Source organism: Pecten maximus, chromosome 10 (genome assembly GCF_902652985.1).
Source record: "Pecten maximus chromosome 10, xPecMax1.1, whole genome shotgun sequence".
Lineage (NCBI taxonomy): Eukaryota > Metazoa > Mollusca > Bivalvia > Pectinida > Pectinidae > Pecten > Pecten maximus.
Genome location: NC_047024.1, coordinates 33,645,879 through 33,662,126, shown reverse-complemented (window position 1 = coordinate 33,662,126; position 16,248 = coordinate 33,645,879). Strand labels below are relative to the sequence as shown.

Genomic DNA, 16,248 nt, shown 5'->3' with positions numbered 1-16,248 from the left:
TGAACAATCTGTAGTTCTAATAATAGGAAACCCCTTAGTTCTATTAATAGATGACTCTAATAATAGATAACCAGGAAATCCCTAGTTCAAATAAGTTACACTAAGAAACAAAAGGGAATATTATTTTCCCCAATATTGTGAAAATATTTGTAACAAAAAATATGATTCCAAGAAACGACTCATAATTACATCGTTGACATTTAACTGGATATTACTATAGATATATAGTATAACACTGTCCTTATATTTTCTAAAATGACTAAAATGAAAGTGTTTGAGTTTTTCCTATTCTAAGCAGATCTGTTATACACATATTACCCGGTATCATCATAAACCAGAGTAGTGTTCTTCAATCGATTATACAGTAGATGTCTTTAGTATTAGATATATCTAATTTCTAACAGAATATAACAAGCAATTAAAACAGAAATGATTCAGGAAGCTTATGAGTTCAATCGAATCATGTAGTAACTCAAACTAAAAAATAGATAGGAGATGCTTGTGGGGGATACATGTAGCATGTTCAGACCTAAAAACTGTACTGGAGCTTATAGGGAATGGAATGCTCAGAGCATAAAAAGAGCACCAAAGGGTAATTAATGAGTAATGGAATGCTCAGAGCATATAAAGAGCACCAAAGGGTAATTAATGAGTAATGGAATACTCAGAGCATATACAGAGCTAACTAGCTTATACAGAGCTAACTAGCTTATGAGGAATGGAATACTCAGAGCATATACAGAGCTAACTAGCTTATGAGGAATGGGATACTCAGAGCATATACAGAGCTAACTAGCTAAATATGAGGAATGGAATACTCGGATCATATACAGAGCTAACAAGAAAATGGTTGGGAAGCTTATAATTTAAAAGTATACTATGCCTGAGTCAGATCAGAAAAAGAGTAAGGAAGTTTATGACAAATTCTGCACTTATAGCACAGCTTATATTCCATGTTCTAAATTATGTGTTTATCATATTGCCCAACCATACTCCTTGTTTCAGAATCTCCATACTAATTTGAAATTATCATAATTTTGATAATTCAAATTTCCTAAGCGTTTTCATTGCCTCCATCTATATTTGTTATTTGAATGACTTGTTGTCAAGTAAGTAATGAAATCCAAGTTTCCAACCAGTAAAGATACCTATAGTGACAGGTTTCTTAGAAAAAGACACTAGAAGGGACCCATTAATATAGAATAGGAGATGTCTTTGTGCACTCTGACAGTTGGACACTGATAGAAGATTTTGAACAAAAATGTAGTTTTCTGTCACCTTTCTTTGTACTTATAAATATAATATGTTTGTGATGATTTGTGAATGTTGGGAAAACATCAGTACTCAATTTTACCAGTGTTTTTGTTAATCTGTATTTAAGTACTTCCTGGCTTATGTAACCATAGTAACCAAATCAGTAACTATAGTAACCAAATCACAAAAACCAGGTCAATAAGAACAAAAAATGTACAACATTAATAGAAACCAATGACATGTAATTATAAATAGAATATTTCAGAGAATATATGATTTTGCTAAGTATGATTGTTTTCATTTAACTTTTATGATGTAATGTCTTTAAGGTACGTAGGTTACTGATTATGTTTTAGGCATATTATTATTTTTTTTTTTTTTGCCATAAATATTAATTATTTGCCAAGATAGGTATATGTACTGATATATAAGCTGTTCTGTGACATTGGCTATGACCTATGATGGATGGAAACAGACCTTGAAAAATAGATTTTATTACATTTTTACAAGTGAAATATAAAATTAGTTAAAGTGCTCTTTTTTATTGCAGTGAAAAAATAACAATGATGATTCACTGAAAAGAAACAATAAATACAACCAAACACCAATGAAATTGCAGAAAGCAAATCATTCACTGACAATTAACCAATCAAAAAGCTCAATTAAAGCACATTGATTTTAAGTTAGTATTATTAGCTTAAAAATTGTCCTTTCAGGAATTTACAGGTAAAACCAATTTTTGGATTTTTGATATTAAATGTGCCTTTTATATTAATAACAAATATATTTGGGTTGTGTGGCAAATATTTTGGCATCATTATTTCACTCATTCTGTGTACTCCTGGAACTTATTTGTTATAGTAACTACCTAATAACTAGTTTGCAAGAAAATCAACTTAAAAGCAGAATATTTTGACCTTATAGATGAAATGATGTCACTAATAGAAATTAAAGTTTAACCTGCAATTAGAGTATGATACAATGCTATCTGATCATATAACACCTAAGGAACTGATTACTGTATTTGACCTTAAATAAATACATTGTGCACTTACAAAACAAGAAAAGGTGTGAGCTTAATAAAATGCACAGGAAACAGTTTTCATTTGAAATCTCTGTGGGAAAATGTTTTGTGCGAAAGCAGTCCAGTTCTTGAGAGACTGAATATTATATAAACAGATCAGCGAGAAGGAACCTTTTATATGACTCATCAATAAGCACACACATTGATTCCCCTTTTTCTGAAAAAGGTGAAGGTGTGCTGCTAGGGGCACATACACTTATTAGGTCAAATACGGTAATAAGTCTGATTAAAGAAACAGAATTTTTTGTTCTGATGACAGCTGTGAGATGAAAATTAACTTATTTTCAAATTGGGATGGAAAGATATAATAATGGACAAAGAACTATTCGTTATCTATTTGCTATTTTGTAGGTATGATAAGATAAATATTGCATAATATATAACAGTTTTACATTGAAATAATTCTTGTAGCCATAGATCAAAACATAATAGGCCTATTTCCATCTATCAGATACCATCTGTACACTACAGATATTGAGAACCAGCTGATATCACAGTGTTTCTGACAATTTGAAAATGTGATGAAAATTGATTGAATTTGTTACATATATATGGTGTAAAAACACCTATTCTATTGAAATAAAATTTTAAATTATTGTTACATTTCATCTTTGTTATTTGTTGAATGTGTTGATAGCCATACACACACATATATATATGTCATGTATGAGTAATAAGGATGACTGTTAACAGAAGGCATTCAAAGTTTTTATCTTCCCAAGAAGAAACAGCAGAATCAACAAGGAAGGTGTTATTATTCTGTGTTAGCATCTGTTATCGATCCAATGTCAAGAAATTGGGTTGTGATGTTTATTGGATTAATTCTATAGCAACCAAATTTGATGAAAATATGAAATATTACTCAAATTTGGGACATTATAGTAATCGATATGGGATACTTGCATTATTTTTTTGTTTTTTGTGAAAACTATTACATTGTGATAGATTTTGAGAATTGTAAATCTTATCAAAAATGTTTAAATTGACTTAAAATTCTAAATACAGTTAAACTTTAATACTGTATATTATATAAAAACAGTTTTTTTCACTATTTTAACAGCTCAGATGCTTATAATTATTGGTGGAATTTTTCATATTTCTTGGACTTTGTCATTTTCATGAGTGCTTTGTATTGTATTTGAGTGCTTATAATTATGTAGCAACCAAATTTAGTATAATGGTGTCATAACTGGAAACAGTAGAAACAAAATAGAGATTTGAAATATTTTGAAAACAAAAATGTTGGCTGAATTTGGGAATTGATAACAGGTTACTGGTACGTACTTGTTCAGTAGTTTTCAGAAACTGACTTGAAACTTTGTGCACATTTTCATTAAACTTTCTACTTTAACAAATTTTCCATCAAATTTCTTTCAGAATGTAGCTCATCATCTCAGAGAGTCATTGTGCGGGTTAGGCAAGACATTTATAGAGATCGAGTCACAGTGACACTCACATATTCAACAGAATTCTGGTATAAAGTAGACTTTAAATATAAATGATTATCATATAACTTCGGATTTTCATGTGTAATGTAACAATTTATGTAACAAAATTGTTAAAAACATTACATATACAGGATAGTGACCTAAATAGGCTTACAGAATTAATATAGGACATAAGAGTGTGATAGACAGACCTTAAAGTGTAACAGTGAGAAGTATTAAGTCTGACTTTAATTTGTAAGTGGTATTTATTTTCGAAATCTGTAAGTAGTGCCGTCCATCCATCCATCCTGCCTCCATTGCTTGAACATTCGGTAATAAACCGTGTATAGAAAGAAATGTTAAGGAAATGTTGAGAATTTCTACGACAATCCAAATTGGGATTATTTTGAAGCTTATAAGTTTTCCAGCAGCCTGTTCCCTGCATTAGTTGGTGAAATATAGTTGTATTATACTATTTTAATGAAAAGTGGAAAGATATTCCTTAACAATTTTTGCTTGTTGAAACAAGTAACACTGCTAATTATATATAATTCAAATAAAATATTAATACATGCAGCTTGTATGAGTAAAGATACACTAATACATGTATGATTTGTTCTGTCTGATTCCTCCATGAGTTTGTTTAACTTCTTTTCTGACTTTGTATTTACTTACATTCGAGTATAGGCTGTATACATATGCTTACATTAATTGTATATTACATGTACCTGTATTTTTTTTTCAAATAAGTTTTGCTTTCCAAATGTTAATTTCTTTGCATTCCTTTTTCTTTATTTGTTGATCATAATGTTTTTGTTGATATTTCCTGTGATCATAGAGAAATGAATGCCAAAACTGTGACTGTTGTTCATGTCAAAATGTGTGTAAGCAAGCTTTGTCTTTAGTGGAATTCTAGATATTTTAGCTTTCTGCATGATTCTGTATGTTTGAATATAGAAATTTTATTGTTTGTATTTTGGGGTTTTGATATAACATGACAATTATGGAAACTTCCCCAGACATGTGCTTTCTTCGGTAGTTCTATCCATATCATTGATAGTATTAATCAATTGACAGACAAGTATATTTATTATGTAATATGCCCAGTTGGCTAACACATAAAACTTTAAACTGACACCAAGTGTACATGTAGGACATCTAGGTAGATCGAGGTAGGCTTACATCTTTAAATTGACTGGAAGTATAGGACATCTATGTAGATCGAGGTAGGCTTACATTTTTAAGTTGACTGGAAGTATAGGACAGCTAGGTAGATCGAGGTAGGCTTACATCTTTAAATTGACTGGGAGTATAGGACATCTAGGTAGATCGAGGTAGGCTTACATCTTTAAATTGACTGAAAGTATAGGACAGCTAGGTAGATCGAGGTAGGCTAATAGCTTTAAACTGGCCTGAAGTATAGGACACCTAGGTAGATCGAGGTATATAAGGCTTACAGCTTTAAACTGACTCGAAGTATAAGACAGTTAGGTTGATGAAGGTATAGCCTTATTATTAAGATTTTGCAAGAAAACGGAATTTTAATTTTGTTTTGAAATTTTTTTTTCAACTGAACTTGAATAACATAAACATGATTTTGTCAAGTGGGCTTATTACCAGATGTATGGTAATTTTTATTATGGTAAACAGGAAAATATTTTCAGCAGAGATTTTACACCCCAACTTTAATATAACAGTAAATAATATGAAAACATATCAATAGCAGAAGAGACATTGATAGCTACATAATTACATATTGTAGTACATGTAGGTAATTTACATCAGATTTACTCCTATATTAGATAGAAGCAAATAAAAAATGAACCAGATACTTATGTTCACAAGCTATGACTTAGTGAAAAAATTACAGTCACAGCTTAATAATTCACAGTTACATATGTTAGTATTGACTTACAATGCACCCGATTTTATTGTGAGAGTATATATAGCTTTTAGGGCAAATATCAGAAAACTAATTACGCCCTACATGTATAGCTTTCAATTCTACTAATCTTTATAGCTGATTTATTGTGCTTCCAGAGTGGCTTTGATAATTAAACCCCGGAAATATTGTAATACATTAATGTCTAATCATTGCATGTATTTATTCAGCATTTTTATGTGTACTAATTAAGTTTGTGTTGTTTATTAAAAAGATACCTGAGTATTACAAAAATTAATGCATCATTAATATATAGAATTTCATTAAATGAAAAAAAAATTCAGGTGGAGCTATATTTGTAATCAAAAAATAAGTTTGAGGTTTTTTTTCTTCAAAATTATAAGTTTTAATGTTCATCTTATAAATAAGGAGATTAATTCCAGCCAGGTGCCATCACCAGACTTGGCTGTATTCCCACTACATATTTTGGGACAGTGTTTTGTTCAGGTTGCGCCATTCTAGCCTTCTTTGAATGTATGTTTAATTTCTAAGTGTTTGTAATTTTTTTCTGTATCTTTTCTATATGGAATTTCTACTGAAATGTTTTCCTCTGTTGTAAAATGTATTGTTTGTGCATGCTTTGTTTAAGTAGTCATTCATAGTGATATAGATTGTTTAATTCAGAAACACTAACACTTTTGATCACAATCATTAAGTTAATCATGTCCATATTAATTTAATTACTGTAATACTTACCAGAGTATATTGTTACTTGATTAAGGTAATTATCTGAATACATTTTAATATTGATTATCCTTAAACTTATGAGAAACTGGAAAAGAAAATATCTTTATAATAAAAAGTATTTTGTACTTGTCATTAACTATGGTGAAAATGTGTTTTATTATTAGTAGGACTTTTGATATATAACTTTAGTCGGTATCATTATTTTGTGCATGGTATAATATTTTATACAGTAGCCCATGAAACCTGGTTTATCAAATAGAATGGTGAGTTTATCATAGATTTCCTCAATTAACAAAAGAAAAAAAAATTGTAATGTGTTACTTTCAGAAAAACGAGTAGTCAGATTTTGGTTAACATTTAATCCACATTTTAGGCATTCCTCGGACAATGACAATTATCCAAAGAAATAGTGCCAGTAATTGATTAAAGTCATAAAAGTATGACCGAGTGAAAATATGATCTAATACTGTTAGGTAAAGCCTATCATCATTAATTGGATGTCCCCTCAGTATCTAGTAATTATCGATGGATTGACTTCAAAGTTTGTAAGGAACAATATATATATATATATATAGCATGAAGGATCAGATCAGTTTAATAACATTTTTCTATGTGACCAGTATTTTCGGTATCATTTTGGCAAGGGACATGCATATTGTTTAGGTCTTTGCCAAGGTGGTACTGTTGTTGGTTTGACTTTGCAATGCTTAAATTTCACAATGTTTTCAAATATTTACACCTATGGAAATCTAGATATTGTAACATATTTTGTATATTTTTTCTAAGTTGTAGATCTGGTTATATTGAGATATAATTTCTGCTAAGCTACAAAGAAAAGGAAATACATGAGAAATCGGTATTGTTCAAGGAAATACATTTGTATGATAATGTTTTGCCTTTATTCCCTGCAGTTTCAAATCTATAATCACCAAAACAAAAACAAAAAATGTCAAAATGTAACTCAAAAAGTATATTATAATATAACTGTACATGTCTTTATGATTCCTTCTCTTGTTACAGCTTGAAGAATTTGACTTTAGTAAGGAGGATTTTGACCAGATACAAATGGTATTTATTGAACACCGGTCTGGCACTGACCAACCCTGTATACGTAGTAAACCTGATCCACCCCATCAGAGCTCACAGGATGAGAGCCAGTCTCAGTTGGAGAAACTTCCTCCCTTGGAGCCAGAGGGACCCCCAGCTCAGGAGTATGTCGGCGAAAATTCTCGTTACGGTAGTCCCAGAATCCCTCAGCTGAATGATGGAAAGTCTATTATTGAAGATGATTGGTTTCCAGATAGTGAACTGCCAGGTGAGGAGAAACTAATTGGAAATGAATTTACCTGTACGAAAAAAGCAAAGTAGAAAACATGTTTCATTAAAAAATTTTGACACAGCTAGAAATACTGATGTTAAGAATTGCCATCAGAAATAAGTTAATGTGGCTGGATTAAAGTTACGAAAGCCCTCGGCTAGATAGTATAGCCATGCACATTCAAAGGATATAATTAAAAAGTTTTTGGAACATGATTGATGTTAATCCTTACAATATATTTGTATTACTGTAATTGTTTTTTATTTTGTACAGACACCAGTGTGCATGTGACTATGAGGTACACTCTGCGACCTCCGACCCTGCGTGATTGTAAAGATGTCAAGGACATCAACTTTAAGGAGTTCACAAGTACCTGGCTATCAGTCTCCGCAAAAGGAATTGAGTATGTATTGATTACGACTTCTTTGTGTAAAGACCACGATCATGATCCCATTCCGTTTTAGATTTGTCTACAATCTCAATATCATGTAGGAAACTATTATACAGCATCATGCTAATGATTCCTCGGTCTAAACACCTAAACTCTGTTAACATTCCAAATTAATGAAGATGACATTCAGATAGGCAAACAATCAGGAGATATTTGAATGGTGCATAAAAATTGTGTATTTTCTACTTAAACGGGTGTAAAAAAGGCCGTAAATTAAATGTCAGTATTTCTGCCAATTATGTTTATATGTTCACAAGATGCTGTGATAAACATTTCAGGATGATTTTGATAGTAGGTATGTCAGAAAAAAAAGTTAAGACTTACTGTGTATGGTCGGATGAAAATGGGTTTCTGACACATAACACCAAAAATATCATAATGTTCTACATTTTTGTATTATGATCTGTTGTGGAAATTGAAAAATTACACAAAATAGAATTGTAATGTATTATGGTCCTTTGTATTGCAGCCTGAGGAAGCACATTGACTTTGAGACAGTGATCAAGCGAGACTTTGAGGAGCCATATTGTATTACAGATGTGAACAGTCAGCTAGATCTTGATAGTCTGCCGGGCATCACACACAGCGAGACACTCAATTACTTTGCTGAAACGGGCCTCAAGGAGGTAAGAATCACGTATAGCTGATATTTGTCTACCAATCTCCCTACATGCCTTGAATTATTTATGATCAATTATGAGGGTGGTGGGGTGGCACAGTGGTAACACACTTGCATTTCACCTAGGCGGACAGGGTTTCTATTCTCCAATCGGACGTGAAAAGGTATGTGGTCACCTGCCCGACCACATGGGTTTTCCCTGGGTACTCTGGGTTACTACCACAGTAAGACCCCTCGCACGCTTCCATCCAGGCCAGTAATTGTGATTAATATAAGTTGATATAGCTTGTTTCGCAATTGTTGTAAAATAAATAAAGTTTACATTTAATACAATTATTCATTAATAATCTGCCAAAAAATTAGCAAAAAAAGTGCACCAACTGTAGAGCTTATATATAACAGAGTTTTGTGTTGTTGGTACAGGTCCTCCACAAGCTTGGTGGGGAGTCCCAGCCTGTAGGTGTTGTAGGCACAAGGATTGCTCATGCCTTGAAGAAGGTAAAACTGTAAATTTGTACCTTACATATACCCTGTTCTCTTATTGTCATGGTTTCCATATTGTCACAATAACTAAAAATGTACAAGCAATTTTTGTTAATGTCATTCATAGACAAGTGGCTAAGCTGCATGCAACAATTATTGATACAATGTATAATCATTAGTTATCTTATGTTTTTCCACTGAAATATTGGGAATCTTTCATAAAAGTGTCATTTTTAGCTCACCGGTTACGAGTCAATGACATGCTTATACATACATAAAAAATGAATGCATAGTGTGATTGCTGCCGCCAGTGAGCTTTCACAATCATTGATTGCACTTGTCAATTATTGCAGTGAGAAATATCAAACTGATAATACCTGGGTACATGTAAATAACACTGTTGGATTTAAACCAATGAAATTACAGTATTCATAACAAATGAATGAAATAGCCAATCAGAAATCAGAATCATTAATTGATTTGTCTTCTGTCCTTGCTTGATATGTGATCATGTTGTTGGCCACAGAACTCGACTTCATGGGTCCTGACCAATGTGGCTGCCCTTTACTGGAGGGTGGAGGGTGATGCCAAGAGGGCCATACAGTGTCTCCGCCTGTCTCTTACCACTGCCCCAACAGAGGTCAAGGTCAGTGTCACCATGGTAACATTATATGTAAAACATTTTGACTAACAACACACTTGGTTTTGACAGACATATTGTCAACACACGAGGAGTGTCTCACAAACTTAGATATTATAACATATTAATTCTTATTACATGACGTTAACTTATATTCATGTCTTGCTGTATCTCTATAAAAATGATCTCAATGTCTTGTACTGTGTATCTCCTTTAAAATGTTACAACTATTAAGGATAATTTCAATGATTTTTCAGTAAATGTTCTGTAGTCACTAGCTGTGGTATTTGAGCAATTGATTACCGTTAATCCGAGACAATAGCTTTACCCTTCCTAACTAAAACACATCATTTGTTTTCAATCTTCATAATGCTTTCATTCTTAAAATTACAAAATATCCTAAGACTGATAACAGTAAGCTTGTGTTCAGGAGGTATGCAATCTTCCCATTATAAATATATGAATTGTATTACTGTGTATAGGCATTTATAATGTGTCCCTTCTTCATAGGGTGTCTTTCGAAATTTACCTTGATTTCAAAAATTGAAACTTCTGCTCAAAATTGGAATCTTTCTATTATATCTCATGAGAAAATTCTAATTTTTGTAAGTTTTTCTATTTATAAATAAATGAAGCTATAAATAGACTTGGATATATCACCACCAGTTTAGATTTTAAGTGTGATGTTTTAGTGTTGATGGTGACAGAATGTAGTCACTTCAGTAAATCCTATACTGGTTTTGATTTTACTATGAATTAAAATTCCACTCCATTCACATTCATATTAATTACGAATCTGAAAAAAACTTGTTTCATTAAATGAAGTTCTTTTGTTAAGAGAGTACAATAGTTGTAATTGCAGCGAAAAGTTTTGATTTGTTACTTGTTTTCTACACTTTTATTTTGCATGTTCCCAACACTGAATTTAAGTTCATTCTCGGTGTTTTTCCAGGATACTTCCCTTGTCAGTATAGCCAATGTCCTTCACCGAGCCGGCTACATCAATGATGCCATCGTAGCTACAGATCTGGCCCTGCATATTTCCAAACGACTTGTTGTTAGCCATTTTACAATGGCCAACCTGTATGCTGCTAAAGTAAGAACACTTACAATAAAATTAACTATCAATTAATAATTCATTAGCAATGAAATTCAAAGATTAGTGCCTAATTCCTAACTTCTCTGACTCAAAATGTCTATCAGCATTTTCTTTAAACTTTCAAAGTTAATTCATGTTATATAAATTGATAAATGTACCTTCTCATTAACAGGGTAGATTGTAACTGAAAGGGGGACTTACTTCCCTTTAACTTGTTATACATTGGATATCATTGTTTACTTTTTACTGCAGGAACAATGGGAGCAGGCAAAAATGTTCTATGAGTCGACTCTGGGCCTTCAAACCTCCTTTGAACCAGCCAAACAACGCCTGAAAACTATAATGTGTAAAATACTCAAATCATAACCTATGGATTAACATTAAATATTTTCCATTCTCTTTACAATCTTATAAACTTTTGTTATCAGAAAGTCCTACCACTACAGATATAGCAATATTTCCCATTCTCTTTACAGTCACTTAAGTGGCCAAGCATACATGGAACCAAGGTGACAGCTATAATGTTTTACTCCTAGCATTTTAATGAGGAGCTAGAATGTTTCTCAAAAAGCTAACAATTTACTGTAAACATACAATATTTGGCGCACTCAAATTTTAGCGCATTTCTAAATTTTAGATTTGTATTGTAGACCAACCTAATGTATTCAGTTTCTATCTTCATCCTTTAAAGAATTGCCTTTAGATCTGGTATTGTAGCTTATTTTTAATAGACAAATTTCATATGTTCCTGTCGATCAAAATGAAGACTTAAGGGAACGATACATTCTTATTAGTAACAGTCATTCAGTTTTGGCTCATCATGTTTCATTAACTTGATAAGTTCATCCAGAAAGTGGAGGGTCGGAGAACAAACTGCTTGCTGGCGTAAGACCTAAATTATGGTAACAGGGTACCTCAAGTAATGAGGACAGTTCAACTACCTCCAGTCAAAAGCTGACCACTTATAGGTCAAGTTAACTGACCAACAGTCAAGGAGTTTGTCTTGACGGGAAATGAGTTAATTTAATGATTAGTGGTATTTGTTCTTTGTAAACATCATATATGTTTGTGATAATGAGTATAATTTATTTAATTCTATTATTAGTGTTTGTACTTTGTATAACATTGTATATGTGTATGATAATGAGCATAAATCATTTAATTCTATTGTTAGTGTTACTTTCACTTTTTTATGATCTTGTATATGTGCTGTGTGTATGTGTGAATTGTTTTTATTTAAAATGGAAACTTATGAAAATCCTTAATTATTTTTGTTTTAAATGAAGACTTTTTGGTGAAGAAAATTAATGTAAAATGATTTTTTTTTGTTATGACCCTGGACCTTTATGATAATTAATACTATCACTTGCCAGTACAATGAAAACGCTTGGAAAATAAAAAAAAAATGTAAATATAGAAAAAAAAGGAAAACTAAATGAAAATAATGTTAGTACTTGCTCTAAACAACTTTAGACATGAGAAATTATCTTCAAGATATGCTTATCATATCTAATTGTTGAAAGTTTTAAATGTTACAAGGAAAACTGCTAAGAAAGTGCTTATCATTTGTACGAAGTCTTGTTATGTTATCGGTATTGTGCTTGTACTAATGATCTCTTTTGATAACCTATACTATACAACACCAAGTTTTTCTGGACATTTGCAATAATTTGAATTTATTTTTGTCATATTTAATATTGGTTAATTTTCATTCTTAATTCTGGCTATTTTTAGCATTTATTTTGTATCTTGTGAAATAGTTTCCTCCCTCAGTTTCATCATTTAAGCATTGAGCAGCATAACAAATCTGTTTATTGATGTCCGTAATTGATAAGGAATTAGTCTGTTGATCGAAAACTGAAGTGCATTCTGAATAAACCACGAGACAGCTTGTGTAAATAATACACTTCAGTTTTCAATCTATACATCAATAGACTAATTCATTATCTATTTTATAGCTTATGATTTAATTTCAAAGCTGAAAGAGAAAAATATGTATATTAGAATATGATTATTGTTTAAATCAAAATGTGATTATTATCCTCTGAACCAATGATTTTGATATAGGCCAAATAGGGAGTGTTTGAAATTTTGTGTGTATCAATCGCCAGTTCAGTCTCAATATTAAGTATATGTATGTGGTTGAGATATACATCAACAACTGACATCTCAATGGCCCACCATGTTTTTGTAAGGTAATAACAGAGTCCTTGACAAGATTGCATATATACACATATATGTCCCCTGAACTGATGATACCATGAAAAAACCCCGATCTTTGGCACGGAAACATGAAATATTCAGGTGAAATTTTGCTCTAAATTCATAGCCATGAAGTTTATTTCCATATTGCCATAAAACTGCTACAGATTTTTAAAGTTCAATGGCCATGAAAATATATCAAATTAATAAGTTTTCTTTTTACGGTGTGTAGAAATTTCCTGTCCTTGAATTTATCCATTGGGCAGTTAATAAAACTGTTAGTAAATGCAATTGGATTGGATTAATTAAATTGCTCCATTTGATTTATCTAAAAAAAAATAAACAGGTTACGCTGAAATAAACACGTCTTGTTTACCACACAGCTGTTCAGGTAAATCAAGAGACTGATAATATATAATTATATACTGGTCTCTGGATAAATGTAGATAGACGTTAATGTTTACTTTGTTTGTTTTTTTTTTAAGTTATTTGGAGTCATTCCAGTTCTTTCTACAAATCCTAATTACTGAATCCCATCACTTCAAAATCAGTGATATGTGCCAAAATCTTCTTTTAAATCAATAAAAATGAATAATTTAACAATAGTTATCTTCCTTTTGTTTTTGGATTGTATTTCAGACCACTATCACTAGATAGTATACTAATCGAGAAAATGTGCACAGCTTTCATGCAGGACTTTAAAAAAAAAATCTCCACTCTAGAAGAAACGGTTACAACAAAATGAGAGGAGGATACAGTTCACAGAATAATGAAAGAGCAGAGAGAATCGGAACAGATAAATCCAGTCGAATGAACAAAATAGGAAGCAGATAAGTCTAGAACTCCCAACAGGAAACGTCACAGACATTATGACAGAGATAAATGACAGAAAGTCATGATCAAAGGAATGCAATATAATAACATACGATGTAGCATAATACATCTCACCAGATGGGAGGGGGAGGATAGATCATAATAACAAAATGAAAAATAAAATATTATTTAAATGTAATGTCAGTATCGAAAACTATGTTTTACATATGTAAACAAGTCTATACAACAATGAAAATTCAACAAAGATATTACAAACAAACAAAAAAAAGCGGGCCATTACTGATATCATAGGACAGTCTGGATTTAAAAAAAAAAAACCATTTTCCCAAAATATAAAGAATCTTGGTGTCGAAGACAAATTCAAAAGTAATACAAAGATAAGTAACGGTCTAACAAAATTTTAGAGGGAGCAGGAAAAACAACTTTGGCTGCAAGCCAAAAAATAAAAGACAAACTAACTCATCTGGGAAATTCGCCTAAGAAGTACAGGGCCAACCATTTACCAGGAAAGTACCGCGCAGTTACCAAAATAAAGATCACAGACGGCCAAATAGCATTGAAAAAAACAGACTCGAGATCTAAATAACAATAGGGAAACTCACCATAAGCTAAAAACTATTAATAATTTAAATGCTTGTACACATGAAACAAAACCAAATGTACATGCAGTGTAATTGGAATTACCAAAGTGATGTCAAAGATCAGAAAATTACAGAATACGACATAGACGGGAACCAAAACTACAAAACGTTTAACAAAAATATTGAAAAGGTGAAGGACAGTGGAATGATTTCAATCAACAGAGATCTTAAGACCGAGGGAGTGGACATTGGAACATCATTCCAGGAGAACCTGTTTGTAGATATTGGTATCAACAATAATACAAAAATCTTAGTAGGTTTTGTTCCTATAGATCAGACTTTGGACCAGGTGAAAATAACAAATTACCTAACCTGTTGGAAGAAATAGCTAGTAAGTGCCACGCAAAATAAAATTCAATAATGGGATATTTCAATGTCATGGGATAAATAGGGAGTCTTGGAGCACTAGAGGAGAAAGTACTAAAACAAAGAAGGTACAAGTTCAAAGAAAAACTTCAGGATAACTTCCTTTTCGTACATTTATACTAACCAACAAGTTGGCGAGGAGGAGACAATTCTAACATTTTAGATCTGTTGATAAATAAGGATGAAAACTCTCCATTGAGAATTGAAAACCAAAGTTCACTGAGCAAGAGCGATCGTTCTGTTTTAATGTGTAATGTTATATACGGTTTGATAGTAGATCTACAACATTAAATTACAATTGGTTACAATGAATCAAACTATGTCACAATCAATGCTTAGGTTAAATAAAATGTGATAACGTGTTAGATAATTCTATCAGCATCAATGAAAATTTAATCAATCGGAAACGTTTGCTAAACGTAATAGAAGTACATTGTACCGACAAGGACCATTTCAACAGGAAGACAAGGGATGCCATAAAAATGAGACATTCTGTACCGAAGAAGGCAATAAAAGGTATAAAGTCAGAAGCAAAGTTAAAAAAAAACTTACGCGTAAACTCAGAAAAACGTATGAACATAACATTGCGAAAAAAGCCAAAACGTACCCTAAAGCAATCTGGGGCTATGTAAAGTAAATATCAGCAACCAATTCCAACATTAAATAACACTACCCAAAACAAGACGAAAAGTCAAATATCACAAAGGACAAAGATAAAGCAGATATTCTTTGTACGTTTTTCAGCAAGAACTCCGATTAATCCCTTGATAATCACATAGGTGAAAAAGTAAAACTAGCACTTCTCAGGTGAACATTCAAATTGATGGACCAAAGATCGTTTGCCTCATTATACAAATACCTAGTACGCTCATAATTGGAATATGCGAGCGCTGTTTGGGCACATTATGTGAAAAAGCACATCGATAAGGTAGAGTCGGTACAGAAAATGCCTCCTGGGTATGAGTAACCTCAGCTACAGCCAGAGACTGGGTAGACTACATCTACCAACATGAGCCTTCAGAAGAGCCAGAGGAGACATGATCTATATGAAATTGTTAATGGTGCATACGACCAGGAACGTAGTAGTATTAAGGGATGACGCCGCTCAACAACACAATCGTCGATTAAACTCAAAAACAATATACCCAAATCGCTCTTCAACCACGCTAAGGATAACCTCTTTTTCAAGAAGATCGGCATC

General features: G+C 32.1%; 1 protein-coding gene across 1 annotated transcript in view; it reads left to right on the top strand.

Moving 5' to 3' along the window:
* The window catches only part of LOC117336396 (tetratricopeptide repeat protein 17-like), a 46,150-nt gene extending 32,339 nt beyond the window's left edge, over positions 1-13,811 (top strand). Inside the window, exons 20-26 of the mRNA XM_033896900.1 lie at positions 7,415-7,709; positions 7,986-8,115; positions 8,633-8,789; positions 9,206-9,280; positions 9,792-9,911; positions 10,858-11,001; positions 11,257-13,811. Coding sequence (XP_033752791.1) covers positions 7,415-7,709; positions 7,986-8,115; positions 8,633-8,789; positions 9,206-9,280; positions 9,792-9,911; positions 10,858-11,001; positions 11,257-11,370 — 1,035 coding nt within the window. The 3' untranslated portion in view covers positions 11,371-13,811. The remainder of the gene's footprint in view (positions 1-7,414; positions 7,710-7,985; positions 8,116-8,632; positions 8,790-9,205; positions 9,281-9,791; positions 9,912-10,857; positions 11,002-11,256) is intronic.
* The last annotated feature ends 2,437 nt before the right edge of the window (positions 13,812-16,248 follow it).